Genomic DNA, 17,636 nt, shown 5'->3' on the forward strand with positions numbered 1-17,636 from the left:
GTTTCAATTTCTTTATGCATAAATATTTGTATTCAGTTGTATTTAAGAATGTATAGAGATATTACGTAAGCCTTTTTCAAAACTTTTAACGAGTTGCATCCCTGCTTAATATGAACCATTGATAAAAATTAGGCATGGAAAGGGGACCAGAGTGCATACCCACAAATACTAATGTACATATCCATACATATGTTTAAAGTGATCACACATGCTAACGTAACAAACAAGTTTCAGTATATTCCCCTCGCGCTTTCTCTTTGCCCGCCAATAGCTGATGATACATGTATGTGTATGTACGTTTTTTGTGTTGTTTGTGCTAAATAGGTCGAACCTTCAAAAGGTTCATTTACCTCAGCTACGCAACTTTATCAAATGAGACATCGTACAACAAACAAATACAACTGAACAACCTCGAGTCATGAAACGAGAGAGCTGCCAAACGAATTGCGAGAAGGCCACCCGATTTATTAACCGAACGAATAGCCAACGAGTTTTTCTACTGCTTTGAGTGAGATTTAATGTAAGTGCAATGCCTTTACAGCAATTCGACTCAAAATTCACTTTCAATTTTGTTGAGGAATTGAAATAATTGCAAATTTTATTTGTTGCTCAGTCTCAGAGAAACCTCTTTATCGATTTCATATGTGGTTGGTTTAGCTTTGTCATTTATATATTATGTACATATAAATAAAGTTGGTAAATAAACACATTACTATATAATTATATTATATATTATATATATATTATAATATATTTGCGTACCCACATGAATAGTATACAGCGACAATTTTAGACATACTCCACTATTATACTCATTCAGTATGCACCTCAGCAAAGGAAAAGTTCAATGACTTCATATTTCTCGAAGGTTCTATTGCTTTTGCTTTAAGCATTACCAGTCGCATAAGTAATGCGCGGAACAATAAATGGTATACTTAATTTCTAAAAGCATGGATTTAATACTAATATGAGGATGACCATGTGTACTTATGTACATACTTAAGTCTATAACTTTATGTATGTATTAAATTATTGGGAAAATCACAGAAATATGCGGGTGCTCGTAGTATGTAAATATGCCTATTCAAAAAATACTAAAAAACCCGTGTTGGTTCGCAAAGGCGGTTTTTCTGATAGACTGTATAATTGTGTGAAGGTGCCTGCTCATACGCATAAGCATTTGAGCTGAATGCCGTTCGTTGCACCCATCACTCGTTCTAATAATCGAAATACACAGGTTCTCGTAGTGTGTACATACATATAGTAAAAAATAGAAACATTTATTAACAAGAAACGATATTGGTTCGCAAAGGCGGTTATTCTGATAGACTTTATATATGATCATATGTATGTGTCAAGGTGTATGCTCATACGCATAAGCATTTGAGCTGAATGCCGTTCGTTGCACCTATCACTCAGCGCTGCAGTTGCAGTCGCAGTTTTAGTTAAAGTCGGCACTGCAAAAGTACTAAGCATCTCTGCCGCTGACGTAGTTTGACTGGATTTCAAATTGCCTCCTTCGTGGCAATGCTCGCATGCAATTCCACTCTTGACTACCTATGTATGTATATATGTGCAGACATATATATACACATGCATAGGTACATATGTCTGCACTTTGTGTTACCATCGGCTGTGGCTAGCGATACTGCAAATTTTTGCATGTGAACTAGAATAACCTCTCTCTTTTTCATTCGTATAGCGATTGAGTACATTTTCGCATACATTTAAAAAGTATATGTGATTGTCATTGCAACTAAAGCGTTCTGAACTTATACCCAAGTTGTGGTTATATACATATGTACTAATATATATGTGATACGCGCATACTACATAAATATATATACATATGTATGTGCATACATGTTAGCGAATGTAGCAAAATGCCACATGCCTCCTCGACTGGTGGCGTCGCCTTCAAAAGCTATTGCTTTGTTTCGGAGTGCAGCGACATTTATCTGGGTCATGCACGGTCATTCACTTTTCTTGATTGCAATCAAACGCACAGGCAGGCACACTTAGTCATTGGTCATGGTGTGTGTTCCACATTTACCAAGTAATTGACGTAGTATTCGTGCACTGGTAAATTCATATGAATATCTATACATATGTATGAGTATGTGTGCACTAGTAGTCGAAGTAAATTTATGGAAGGTAAGTGTTCTTTCCAACACATAGACTGAATTGATTGGGTTTCCTTGGATTTTTTATTCGCATAAAATTGTACATTCTCGATATACGTGCACAAATATAACATATGTATATATGTATATACATGTGTATATTATATTATATATATGACTTGCAGTAAAATCACAAAATTTCTAAGTTTTGAGCTACTAGCCAACATGGTCATGACAAGTGAGTGTTTCATAGAATACATACTTTGATAGCCCTAATTGTATTTCAAACGTTTCAATCATAGCGGAGCCATTAAATGCATCTTTTTGTAAAGATTTTACTGCGGAGTTATAAATATATGGTAAAAGTTCGCTAAGTGTATTATAATATAAATTTTGTTTCTTCACATTGCCAAAAAGATCAGAGCAGAAAATATACTATAAAAAAATAGAGAAATTTCACAACTTGATTGTTCGATTGAATTTTCTTCAAAATTCTGAAAATAATAGGTACTATCTATTCCTTTACTGCAGCCACTGACCACAATTAGCAACCACTAATCACTTACGCGATAGCTGACCTTTGTTTAAATAATAAGATGAATATTCATAAGGGATCAATGTTTGTGAAAATACATGCTGAATATTTTTAGTAAAGGAAATTATGTGCCAACTAAAGAACCCTTACCATTTTACTCTTTTTAGATATGTATAAATATTTATTGAATCGTTTTTTTGGCTGAAGCCACTAGTTGCAATAATTCTAAGAATCGTCAGACATACGAGTATGTCAGTGTTCACGTCTATTAAGGGGGGAAGCTGGTCTAGAATTTTGAAAAAATCGAAAAATTTTTTTTTGTCTTAAAAGGTGCTTTAGGGTCTTAGAAATAATATACCAAATGAGGGATGCCAGCAAAAATGTCTAAATGCCCAAATTTTTCATTCGACGGCAGTGCCTCGCAGGTATGCCCCGAACGCTACTTACAACTTTAAACGCGTTTTTCTCGAAATCACTTTTTTTAAACTGGCCGAAGACATAACTCGAACAAATCTTTACCGATTCTTACGAAATTTTGACAATACATTCGAAATACCTTTCTCCGGAGACGTACGTAGGATTTTTTATTTATATTACATAGTTTTTTTTTTAATCAACAATTTTATGTCGTTCTTTATAGTGAAAATTGTAACTTTTTGTTCAAACGTGCACCATTTCGCGAAAAAACAAAATTTCGAAAAAATCCTACGTACGTCTCTTTCTGTTGTTATATAGAAACTAAAAAAAATTTATTTTTTGATCCAGGACAAAAATTAAGGAGTTTACGTCTTCGGCAATGGACCCACTAGAAAAAAAGGCGCCTTAGGAGAACTGCTGGACAGCGGCCATTTTGAAATTAATTCAGACGAAAAATTTTGTATTTGTACCATGAAAGCTATATTATTAAACCTATTTCACAGATTTTCGATTGATTCCTTTGTTGAGTCAAAATAAATTCATAAAATATGCCCATTTTTTGCGCTCTAGACCAGCTTCCCCCCTTAAAAAGGATAAAGGGAGTAGGATTGTTTATATTCACTCTTTAATAAATAGTACTCAAATAATGAACTTGTGCATACCTAGTTTACACTTTTTACTTTTACTTTTCACCAGAGCATTGAGCGACAGTTCAATAACCTCAAGCGAAATGAAGAAAAATTAAATTCAGCTTCAAATACAAGCATATACCGTGAAATGTACGAAGTTCACTTATAAAGGAGAAAAGTTTTTAGCTGTCATAAAAACCCAAAAACTTACTGATTTCACCACACTTCACCATCTTTTGAAATTTCATCAATTCTCTAATTACGCACGAGTAAATTCATAGTAAGAGTTGGGATGAAATTGGCGTAAATATAATATTTTACTAGTCATCAGTCCCAAATAAGAAATATACGATAAAGCTATATCAATACAATGTATTCTATGCATGGCTCATCTGTAACTATGTACGCATGTATATATACATAAGTGCATACATATATACTAGGTATAAATTCCGCGCAAACTAAGGCAATTAAGAACCATGATCCTTAATAAGTAAAGAAATATACATATATAAACAGAATTTAATTTATTTAGATTTCCTTATTTTGCCTCTGCACATACGAATGTGGATATAAACTCGTCTTAATGCATACAAGCATGTATGTATGTATACTAAAATGCACTGATACCTATGTACATTCATATGTAGATCCATTTAATTGATATATGGCACTTATTATGGATTAACAGATGAAAAAAAAATTTGATATTGGAAATAAGTAGGCACATATGTAAATATGCATGCATACAAATATATGTATGTATATGTATACGACTTTCAATGAACGCTGTAAGTAGTATTAATCCTTTGTTCGTGTTTTTAAACTTCAGGATAAAATTGGAAATATAGGAGTATACATAGAATAGATTTCAAGCATTAGTTTATAGAAAAATATTTGAACTTCTATGCGGTTATTCACACCAGTGGGGTAATCACTATTAGTGGTGAGAAGCTTTAAGTTGCCAGCTAGAGACTAGAGAGCTTTATGTTAGCATTCTCATAAGCGAGAAAGTTCATTTATCAAGTCTCTTAATCTGGTGGCATAAACGACTGTGCCCGATTGATACTCTCACTTCGGGTAAACAAGTATTTTATTAAATGTTTCTCTCAGGTAGTATGAAGTTGCCGTATTAGATGAAGAGAGTCACAGCGACTGGTAGCGAGAACTTTTTATCACATATTTTCAAATAATAAATACTCTCTAAATGAAAGTTGAAATGCTTATTATAAAGAGATTTAGGCTGAGAGCACGAGTCTCTTGTATATTAAAATTTCTCTTCTCCAACAGCGGTTATAAATCTGTTGTTTTGATTATATTTACGCAAGCGGCATTTAGAAGCTTTCCAAGTTCATTTACCACGTTTCACAAGTGATTTAGTTGGTGTGGTGAGGTGAGGCTTGTGGTTTTTATGTGGTGTGGAGATTGATTATTCTCTTTTGAATGTTTAGCTTCACTCTGTACATGAGTGTATTGTACGAGAAGTTGTTTTTAGTGCTGCCCTTGTTTCTACCTCTGCTTTCTGTATCGTGTATCTCGTGTTACGTTTTTGTCCATACTGTCTTTTTGGTATATTCATAATATGCTTCTGATTTTTACAGTTAGTCGCGTTCGAGACCTTGTCAAGTTTTGTTATGTTAGTATCAAACGGTTGCTTTCATATCAATGAAAAAGTGAAATATAAACCAGGTGCAAGAAACAAAACGAATAAAGGAAGCAAATTGTGTAGTGTAAAGCTATGTTTTCAAAGTAATTATTCTGATATATATGTAGTTCAATATAAGTTTATATTTTAATAACATGAATGAATATCAAATAGAACATTAAAAATAAATATAGCTAAGAGAAATCATCTATATGATTCAAATAAATTATTTCTGGCTCAGAGTGCGATGAAAACTTTTGTTCCCCGGAATTAAATATCTCAAAAAATAATAATAATACTAATAAATAAGTAAAAATAAAATTACAAAAAAAAAAAACCTTACTACCCGAATTCAACAAGAATGCGTGTTCAGTGTATAAGCCGGAAACGTTGGTACAAAAATGCATTAAAAATATGTTACAACTAAAAAATAAAGTAAACAAAGTTCCTGTTAATATTAAATGTGTGAAGAAAAAGATAAAAAGATAATGTCGCTTTCAGAAATGTGTACCTGATCAGAAAAATTTCATATACCGAAGCTAGTATATAGCAAAAGTCAACAACATCATTTTCAATTGCAAATGATATAAATAAGCTACTAAAAATCTATGTGCGGGGATATAAAAAATAATTGAGCTTTATGCAAAAAATCACATCCGTTCAGTTATCAAAGTAAATACAATTAAAGATGGCCGAGGAACTGCCAATTCTAAAAAGTATACTTAAGGGCAACTTTAACTACCATAATGCACGTAAGTGAGGTTCAATTATCATTTATTTAGAATGCAGACAAAACTACATTCGGCGTAAAATTTTACAAATCGAACTAAATTAATGGGCCAAAAAAATGTGCGATCTAAACGTATACCCATATCCTATATACATACATACGCTCATATATCTTACTATATGCGCAATTTTTTATAAGACTTGTATTCCGAATTGGCCAACTTTCTTATATTAAAAATTTCTGTTAGCCCACTTGTCATTGGCATGATTGGCACCTTCCATATCTCTTCTCTATTGTTAATAGCATTTTGTGCCATGCGTTCACTTTTTTGCGCCCGCTTTTTACTTTCTTTTTTATTGTATTTTTTTGTTCTTTTATTTTACGATTTCTTTTCTCTCTCGTATTACAAAAATATGTTTACTAGAGAAAAGTTTTCATTTTCGTTTTCATTTGACCCGAATTTCGCCGGCCTGTATAAATGTATGCCAGTGAGATTTCTTCATTGGTATAATCGTCGCTTTCGTTGCTGTTTGTACGCTTCGTTTTTATCTGGGGCGTGCAACGAACTAAATGCGCAGACGCAAAGTAATAAGCCTGTTGACTTCTTGGTAACCAGTTGCCTCTCACTTTAACTCTACTTTAGTGTGAAGATTAATGTGTGTAATTATATGCTTTTTCTCCATGTTTCACTTTTGTTACCAATTTCGCTAGGTGGTATCTTTGAATTTCGAATTATTTTGTAGGAAAAGTGTTACACACAAAAGTTAGCGATCATCATCACATTTTTTGGTAGTCTTGAGTGGTTAAACCAATATTTTTCAGTTACACTTATAACTATCTAGAATATATGTACTAACACCCACAATTTAAAAAAACTGTATACATATATTTCTTTAACGATTGTGGCATTTAAAATATAAAAATTACCGTCTTCTTCTAACTTCTACAATAACATAAAATCAAAGAAAGTTAACGGATAATTACTAATTGATTAGACTATATTTTTTTTTTCGCTTCGGTCTTATCAGTTCCTCTTTTCCTCGCAACCTTTGAGTATATTTATTGTGCATGTATCCCTGTGAGGAGCTTTCGACCTCTTGTCCCACTTTTTACGGCAAGTATACAGTCTTTAAGCTTTTGGCTTATTTTTCACTTCATATTCGCTATATTTTGGTAGTGTTAAATGGTAGTTAAAAGTATGTATAATTACAAGTAGGGGTGAAATCAGCCGTTAGATTGATGCTGCTGCAATTATGGTATTTATGCCAAGTAAAAGAGAAGAAAGTGAAAATTTTGGCTTTATACAGTAGAAAAACAATAAAAAATCATACTAGGCAGTTAATTGAAATTACTGTTTACTTATTTTTTGATTTTTATGTAAACCTTATCCACACTATTATTGTTATTATACTTGTATTCATTTGGACTTGGGGTTTATAGGAGCATTTACCAATCTTAACCGAATAGCCAAATCCGTGGGCCACAGGGAAAACATTACAAATCAAATATTCAAAGTGGGGGAACTCACAGTATTTAGCATCCTCTTACAGAAATTCAAGTAGATATAATACTGCCTTTGATTCAAGTATCAGAATATAAATATTTTACATTGACAAAATACATATTTTTTGTCTCGCAAACACCTTTTAAAATGTATTGTAGCAAAAATGAAGAGTGTAGTTATCATATAGATATTGTGTATGTATAATACATTTACAATTATTACACTAACCAAAAACTGTTTTGTTGGAATTTATATTAAAATGTCGCTTTCTTTTTATTGGTAGCTGTGCGATTTGGACGAGTCCCAAAGAGGGAGAAAGCGCGGATCTTAGCTGCTATGCAACAAAGCACACAGAATCGAGGCCAACAACGTGCGCTTGCAGGAGAGCTGGATGATCAACCACGACTGATAGCTGCTGTTCTGCGCGCCCATCTGGAAACTTGCGAGTTTACAAAGGAAAAAGTTGCTGCCATGCGTCAAAGGGCGAGAGAGTGCCCCTCATATTCAATGCCAACGCTATTGGTAAGTTTTAATATATAATATATGAACGTTCAGATTTAAACGTATTAGTAACAAAAGTACAATTCTGACATGATCATGAAGGACCTGATTTTAAAATCGGTTTTTAGCTGTTCTTAACTATATATCAGATGGAGGTCATAATAAGTTTATATTAAGGGTTTCCACGGGGCCTAGATTAAAAAAGCAAAAGAGTAAAGTGTAAAGAAAAAATACTATCCAGCAACAAATCGCCTTGAACAGAAGTTTACCCATAACTGAAATTATTTTACACAAAAGTAAAATAGTTTCATTTTTAAGCATTAGCAAAGAGATTGACATTTTTTTAAATATTTAAAAATTTGTTTCACTACACTTTATTTAATGAGCAATATGGAGAGCCGTTGCTTAGCTTACTGAAATAAAATTATGGTATAAAGTCTGCTACTCGAACTGGATTGCAAAGTTTAGTACGAGTATCTCTAGAGTTAAAGGTATTTTCTGTCCCTCTCGTCACACAGTTTCAGCTTTGATTCTATCCAGTTTACTAATATATATGTATATTGCGCTTATTACAGCACCATAATTTACTAATACGTCATATACCCATGATTTGTAATGAAAGCATATTTAGAAAGAAATAATGGAAATCAGTTAAAAACTCGATTTGGAAAAACTATCAGGAACTTTCCATATTAATCTGAGAATGTATATATACCATATGTATGTATTTTTAAAAGAAACTGCAAGTAGTTGTATAAAATATTAGCCTTCAACAGATAACAAAGTAATTTGGCTCTGCACAAATGCAATTTCGGGAGGAAAAAATGGGTACGGTAACTATAACGGGCAAAGTACGTGCTAATTTTTTAATCACACTAATTAGCCTGGGCGTGAAATACATTCCTGTACTTCTTATCAATAAATACAATTTATTCTGGTGTAATATAAAACCCCAGCATTTGAAAAATCGTTGCAATAAGTTTATATATATACATATATAATTGGCGCGTACATCCTTTTTGGGTGTGCGTCTTGATGTTGTTCCACAAATGGAGGGACTTACAATTTCAAGCCGCCTCCGAACGGCTAATATTTTTATGAGGAGCTTTTTCATGGCAGAAATACAATCGGAGGTTTGCCATTGCCTGCCGAGTGGCGACCGCTATTAGAAAAATGTTTTTCTTAATTTTGGTGTTTCACCGAGATTCGATCCTACGTTCTCTCTGTGAATTCCAAATGGTAGTCACGCACCAACCCATTGGAGGCCGTTGCAATAAGTTACTGAATATATAAAAAAGTTTTATAATGCTGGCCGAATTTAGGAAGCTTGACAAATCAAATTTTGTACGTAATATTGAAAAGAACTCGAAAGCCTTCTGTGCTTTTGCTAAATTTGAAAAATCGACTTCAAGTTTGCCATCCTCTTTGTTTTATGGAGGCAAATATGTCAACTCCGCAGGAGAAATAGAAAATTTTGCCATTCAGATTTTTCATCCATAACCAATACAACCGGGTTGGTCTCTGCTGAACGATTTTTGCAGGATTGGTAAAAGACTGAAATAATTCCAATTTTTAAAAGCGGGAATAAGAGTGACGTTATAAACTATAGTACTATTACGAAATTTACAACAGTTTCGAAATTATTAAGCCTGTTGTAAAAACAAGACGCCTTTTAAGCCCGAGTCAACAAAGCCCCGAAGCTTTCTACCATCTACACAGACTTTTCAAAGGCTTTTGATAGCATTTTGGGATTATACTCATCATATTCCTGGGTCTAAACTGAAAACTGCAGACCTAGGAGTGTAGGCATAATTGTACACATTTCTCAGATTCCTTCCTCAGGCACTCTCTAAAATTTGTATATAGCATTAATTATGGCCTGCTTTTATCTGCTAGCCCTTCCAGTCCACTGACATATGTAAACAGAATTGAACGTATACCAAAGGCCGCTTAGGTCCAGAATTTAACATCACTAGGCAGTAGAAGAACACTTTTGTCATTTTCCTTTGTATTAAATATACTAACAAGTACTAATGCACTTGGAAACTTTCCCCATTTCGACACGTTTCATGTGCAATTGAATAAATTCAATTATGCTATAAATTCAGTGGTTGCGCGAATTTTAAGTGAACTCAATAATGTCAAAAATATCGACGCCTCATTTGCGGTATTGAAAAACTTGGTTCTAAGCCGTATGCAAACTTGTAGACCCTATTGATAAGTGCTTAGCTAGTAAGAATATAATTCAGTTCCATAGTTAAATAAATAAATTAAAAAAAAAATATGATGAAAGAATGCAAAGTCAGAGGATCAAAAAAGTCTGGCAAATATTCATTATTTAAATTTATACACAGAAATATCATAACAGTCATCAAGAATAACGAAAATAAAAAAGCTATATGTTATGACACGTCGCTAAAACAGCAATGAAACAACAACAATGAAAAATACTGCACATGCCTACGATGTAGAATAAGAGCGTAGAAATAACCTTGTGGCAAGGTTTTTTAACCTTGAATTTGACTCTCGATGAGAAAAGAATAAAAAACACAACGACGCTGAGAAATGAAACAAAGACAGAAAAAAATTTAAAACAGCTTTTGCGAATTCATACTAAACGAAATTAAACTTCTACTCTCTTATTTCAATTGGATAGATATATGTACATATATAATGAAAAACAAAATCACAGTTTTGACTCAACAAGCGCATGTATATATGTATGTATGTATATTAGCTGCTTCCCCTTGTCATAGGTCTTACACCGCACACGATTATAGGTTGTCAATTGAGTTGTCGTACTACTAATAACCCATTACAATTTTGCGATTTCCATACCAACGTAGACACATGCGCATTTATCTCGGCCAACAGACGTCATAATGACATCAACACAAACAAATGAGTAGTAAGCAAGCTCAAAGTAGCCACACATACAAATAAACACACGCGCGCAAATGATCAAATACAAACCCATACTAAAAACCTACACAGAATAAAAGCATGGCGCACATGACCTTGTAAAATACGAGGAAATTATTTCGCAGCTCAGTATTTTTGCAATTCATATCCCTCCCCTTTGTCGTGACCATCGTCATCCCATTTTGGTCTGTCTGTCACTCAAGCATTAGTATGGCTACTTGTTTAATACAGATACAATACGTACACGTTCATATAAACATATCAGAACACCACATATAGAAATACATATTTTGATATACTTATGTATGTATATGTATGAACGATTGACAATGTTTTTGCGAAGTGTATTTTGGCTGTTCTCATTTCATTTGTGCAAATTAATATAAGCAGATACGTGCATATACACATATATATGTACATATATTCTTGTTAAATAATAATAAACGCGCGTGTAAATACATTCGATATACATATGTAAACTTATGCGTATTTGTACAGAAAGAGAAACGAAAGAATTTGGGTGGCGTATCACATCTTTAATAACTTTAAACAGTTTCTTTGCTCCTAAGCTTAAAATTCTTAACTTTCCGGTTGTGATATTTCTTATTTCGAGTAACAGTTGCACTTGTCAGTGTCATTCAGTATTTTCAATATTTTTAAATTAAATTGTAGTGAAATGTACTGAAAGCGGTGGACGCTAGCACTGATATCGCTTATTTGCGAATCCACGAGTATGTGTGTGTGTAGGCACACATATGTACATATGTTCACTTTATTAGGATTTATGTACATACATATATTTTGGTGTAAAGGATCATATTATTTCAGTGTGCTAGAAACTTATGAAATAAAATTAGTAGCCGCCAAACACTTTGGCAGGTTGCCGTGTGCAAGTATAGCAGGTTCAGATACATACATAGAGACAGAAAATACAATACACAGCAAGAAGAGTGTGAATAAAGTCCAAGTTCAAGACCAAATTCCATACGCAACGTTCAAGGAATTATGCTCAATTGGGTTCTTTCAAATTTTAATTTATAAATAGAGCTGAAACCCTATGTGAAGACGTGCCCGAAACAGAATTTTATTCCGCGCCAAGGCTGCACAATTTTTTCTAATAACAGTTTAAAAAATTGTGTAGGTATATACAACTTTTTTTGTACAGATACAGAAATGCATATGCATATGTAGTTTATTCTTGTAGTCGCCTGTGCCGTGTGAAGGTAAAACCTTGAACTCTAGTTCGTCGACCTTGACTAGAATATCAGAATGAAGCGTCACGCACACGCAAAACTTAATTATAGACACACGCTCAACCAGCGAGCTTTTCTTTGTTTTCATTCTAAGTTGTAAAAGCCAAAAAACTTTGCTTATGCTCTTTATTTCTACTGCGTGGTTCTCCGATTTCGTCGGCTTTTCCCATTTTGTTCGTTAAATACGATTATACTATGTGTTTCAAACCGTATAAGCTTTTGCCATTGTGCGTTCTCTCAGAGATGCTACTGCAACAAGCAAAAGCTCTTATCACAAATTGTTCTCGCGTTGGAATACATATGAAGATTTGCATATATTATATATACTTACATATGTTATGCATATGTATGTAAAACCGGCGCATGTGCTGAAAAATAGTGGTGGTTTTTTCGTAGTTATCGATTCAAATGTATTGCCAACGGTGAATAATAAAACCTTTGTAAAGAATATGACCTTCACTTGGACCTTAACATTGTAGATACGAAAGCAAAATACGTAGTTAATATGGCTGTATGTGTTAATGAAGCTTTCTTCGTTTGTATGCATACTTTTTTTATATACTCGTATTTATATATTTTGTGATAATGAAGTGTTCAGAATTGTCGCTCTTTGCAAAAAATGTGACCTATGAGCATCACATTATCGTTAAATGTTGTACAAGTATATTTCATATAATTATTAATTAAGATTTCCTTTTTCTTTTACAGGCTTGTCCGCTCAATCCTGCTCCTGAGTTACAATCGGAGCAAGAGTTTTCTCAACGCTTTGCCCATGTTATTCGTGGGGTTATTGATTTCGCCGGTATGATACCTGGTTTTCAACTTCTTACCCAAGATGACAAATTTACTTTGCTAAAGGCCGGTCTTTTTGATGCATTATTCGTGCGTTTGATTTGCATGTTTGATTCTTCCATCAATAGTATTATTTGCTTGAATGGGCAGGTGATGCGCCGCGATGCAATACAGAACGGGGCCAATGCTCGCTTTTTAGTGGATTCAACATTTAATTTTGCAGAACGTATGAATTCGATGAATTTATCAGATGCCGAGATCGGGCTATTTTGTGCGATCGTATTGATCACACCCGATCGACCTGGATTGCGCAACATTGAATTGATCGAAAAGATGTATAGCCGGTTGAAAGGTTGCTTACAGAAAGTCATAAGCCAGAATCGGGCCGATCAACCTGATTTCATGGCAAAGTTGTTGGAAACAATGCCCGATTTGCGAACACTAAGCACTCTTCATACTGAGAAATTAGTTGTTTTTCGTACAGAGCACAAAGAACTATTACGACAACAAATGTGGACAATGGACGATGAACAACCAACGAATGTGAAGAGCCCTGTAATTAACTGGGACGATCCGCGTATGGATGTTGAGGCGAAAAGTCCACTTGGTTCCGTGTCAAGTACAGAGTCGGCAGACTTAGAGTACACCACTGCATCTGCCAATTCAACATCCCACCATCACACTAATCAACAAGGGCCACAACCATCTGCATTAGCATCATCAGCCCCCCTGTTGGCCGCATCATTATCAGGTTCGTGCCCGTTGCGTAATAGAGCTAACTCTGGCTCCTCTGGGGATTCTACCGCTGAAATGGACATAGTCGGCTCTCACGCACATCTAACCCAGAATGGCTTAACAATCACTCCAATTGTTCGTTCGCATTCCCACCAGCAATTACATCATCATTTGACTTCTGGTACACCAAATAGATATCGCAAATTAGACTCACCCACTGATTCGGGCATCGAGTCGGGCAATGAAAAGAACGATTGTGGCATCAAAGCAGTCAGCTCTGGCGGAAGTTCTTCTTGTTCCAGCCCACGTTCTAGTGTCGACGACGCCCTTGATTGTACGGATGCTGCAGCAGCAAGCACAAGTCAAGTTACAATATCTGTTTCACCCGTCCGTTCACCTCAACCTATCGCTCCGACATCCACATCATTATCAAATAGCCTAGCTAACGCGTCAAATACGCTAAAGCGACAAATTGTTGACGATATGCCCGTATTGAAACGAGTATTGCAAGCACCTCCGCTCTACGATACGAACTCACTAATGGATGAAGCGTACAAGCCACATAAAAAATTTCGAGCATTGCGCCATCGCGAATTCGAAACCGCAGAAACGGATCCCAGCTCCACATCTAACCGTTCTAACAGCAGCGCGAAGACAAGCACAACACTTACGCAAACAAATATCCCGGTACAAAGCGCGCAAACAATCTCAGCCGCAATTACTCCACCTTCATCTATTCAAACCTCGAGCACTGCTCCGGCTTCTGTTGTTGTTTCTAAATGTACTATAACACCAGCATCATCCCCACGTCCTCACATCTCAACAGAAAGCGCTGGAAATTGTCACCAACAAAGTCAATTGCATATGCACTTAACGCGTCAAGCGACGACTACTAATATTTGTAATCATAGTAATGGCAACCATAATAGCAGTGGTATCATTCAGCCACAACAACAATCTTCCTTGTCTAGCACTCATTCAGTACTGGCTAAATCTTTAATGGCAGAGCCGCGAATGACTCCTGAACAAATTAAAAGGTCTGATATCATTCAGAATTATATTATGCGCGATCCAGCATCATCTTGTTCCGGCACATCAAACAACCCCGGAAGTCGTAGTCCAGCACCAATGCAGCATTTATCCCCATTGAACCAAAACTCTCACCATTACAACTCTGGCGGATCACCATCCTCAAGTAATTCTCCCTCTTGTTCGAGTACTAACTGTGCTTCACCTTCAACCACTACAATTACATTACCTTCGCCGCCACCTCCAAACACATTAGGCCCAACAGCTACGCGATGGCACGGCCACTCTGTTATAACAACAACGAGTATCAATCATCGTCAGCAGTCTGTCTCGCCAAGCAGCAATGGTTCAGCATCATCATCATCATCAAATGGTTGTCAATATTTCCAGTCTCCACACTCCACCTCTACTTCAGTATCTCCACCCCGCCCATCACCATCAGCGCTTCATTCGCCTCCACGTCTATTAGAACTACAAGTCGATATTGCCGACTCACAGCAACCGCTGAATTTGTCAAAAAAGTCGCCAACACCACCACCCACTAAGCTGCAAGCATTGGTAGCAGCTGCGTCAGCAGCACAAAGATATCCTACCGTATCTGCCGATGTTACTGTTACACCGACTAATGCACAACCCACGCAAACTGTGACCACTGTGACCGCAAATAGTACGCAGCAATTACAGGTTCACAAAGTCATGCTAGAGGCGTAAGCATCAAAAATGGGTTAGTGAATAAGTTCAGTATATGTATTTATGTAGAGCAAAGAAGAGTATTCGGAATGTTCATAAGTGTATTAAAGACATCTTGAGATTAATCTAAAAAAATGAAAAATACTGCATTGAAAAAGATTTCTTGAAAAACTCGATGTGGTATCAGAACTGATGATGAATATCAAAGGAACATCCACTATGTATTATATTCAAACATATGTACGTGTACATGCGAAGTTATTAAAATTAGATGACAAACGTTTGCACGACAACAAAAAAGAGCGAGACTGAATATTCATAAAAACATGAAAAAATAAATAAATAATGAAATATTGTAAAGTAAATATTCAATAAGTCGGTGTTGCATGGTGTTTGGCGTGAATGAGAACGCGATTTGTGGAAGCACATTAAAATCAGTTAAACCAAACGTGCATACATAAGTATACATGGATATATATAATTTCCTTAAATCACTTAAAATTAATATTAATAATAGTTGATAAGTAACTACATACCTATATGTAAATTATGTATTTAAATAAGTAGAAACACCGTATATGAATTGAGCGAAAAACAAGAAGATGCTGATAACAATTACAATTCCGATAAAAGATGTTTGCTTAAGGGTTGGAGTTGGCATTAAAATTAATCTTAATGTTATTGATCGATCAAAACCCTAACAATTACCTATTGTATTTTTAAAGCACATAAAAATTGTACAAAATTCATGCAATATAGATTAAAAATTATATCCTTAACAACACAAAAAACAAATATTATGCTACAATTCCTTTTAAAGCTTATCTATAGATTGAAGGCAAATCATTTTAATCATAAGACAATGAACTACTTTTAAGGTAATTGGCACAACGATATGATATTATACTATACATATGCATGTAAGCAGACTCGTTTGCCGTATTATGTTTACATTGAGCAGATATGTATATTAAGCAATCTTAAAGAACCTTAACAGTATCGTTGTGTGAATGATCCTCAAGGATAAATAATGATTTCAAATTAAAAATCAGCATAACTTCAAAGCAACATACTACATATATATGTATATATAAATGTGTAACAAACGCAGTTGCTGTTACATTTTAAACCAGGTTCAGGTGTGCACTCGAGAACATATGAACACCTATGCATATAGTTATAGAAAACACAATTAAATGAGCTCCATATTCATGTTTACAAAAATTTTATAAGTGAAAGAAAGGAATTCTACTGAATTGATTTTATTTATTTTACAAGTTCTGGAAACAAATGATATTCCGGAAATATTTTTTATATTGAAAACTCTGCGAGATTTTTAAATAAATGAAAAGTTAATTAATATTTAATTCTTCCTATTATGCATGCAGAAAAAAGTTATGTTTCGCTTCTGTATGCAGTTTACTTCAAACAACCCATTATTTTGACAAAATTGTTTTATTGTTCGTTGGTTTGTTTTATCCTTATTAATTAAAATCACTATTTATCTGTTCGCGTGATAATTCTCTTTAGTATGTTAATTTTTATATATGATTATAATAATTTTTGTTTTCTAAATTTTTAAAATTTATTATGTATAAGAAAGTTCCATATGATTGTAATGTAAATACTTTGTACATATTAAAATTATAGACGCTGTTGAAGTAGAAAAAATCATAAAAAATCCCTTAATACTTCAAAATAGTTTTCCCTTCAGTGTGTATGTGTCTACAATTTCTGAATGTATTGACCGATGATGTATTTGTTTAAATTACATAATATAAACTAAAGTTATTAAAAACTTTCATTTTATTGCAACTTAGGATAAAAAAGAAACTACTATTATATTTATTATAATTAGTACTATATTTGTAGTAGGTATAAAACAAACAGACGTTTTTTTCAAATATACAGAAATTAAAAAACAAATTAAAATCGTTGTGTTTAATTTTTATGAATTGGATCTTGAGATTATTTGATGGTTTTTTTTAGTAGTCTGATATTTTGATATGCATGATTATGTTTCTTTATTTAAAAAATTCCATTTTTCTATTAATACTTTGGTATAAATTCCATTTTTCTATTAATACTTTGGTATCAAAGGCCGAGAAAGCGCTGCTAAATGGAACATTTT

General features: G+C 34.2%; 1 protein-coding gene across 5 annotated transcripts in view; it reads left to right on the forward strand.

The window, feature by feature from the left end:
* LOC128861250 (ecdysone-inducible protein E75) overlaps window positions 1-17,431 on the forward strand; it is a 113,940-nt gene extending 96,509 nt beyond the window's left edge. For 2 of the 5 annotated variants that reach the window (XM_054099233.1, XM_054099230.1), the window contains 2 exons: window positions 7,867-8,105; window positions 12,968-17,427. In XM_054099233.1, the coding sequence (XP_053955208.1) occupies window positions 7,867-8,105; window positions 12,968-15,526 (2,798 nt within the window). In that variant the 3' untranslated portion in view covers window positions 15,527-17,427. Of the gene's footprint in view, window positions 1-5,293; window positions 6,102-7,866; window positions 8,106-12,967 lie in introns of those variants that run through there. The other 3 variants (XM_054099234.1, XM_054099229.1, XM_054099231.1) reach the window with 3 other exon arrangements.
* Window positions 17,432-17,636: the final 205 nt, after the last annotated feature.

This window comes from Anastrepha ludens, chromosome 4 (genome assembly GCF_028408465.1).
Source record: "Anastrepha ludens isolate Willacy chromosome 4, idAnaLude1.1, whole genome shotgun sequence".
Taxonomy (NCBI): domain Eukaryota; kingdom Metazoa; phylum Arthropoda; class Insecta; order Diptera; family Tephritidae; genus Anastrepha; species Anastrepha ludens.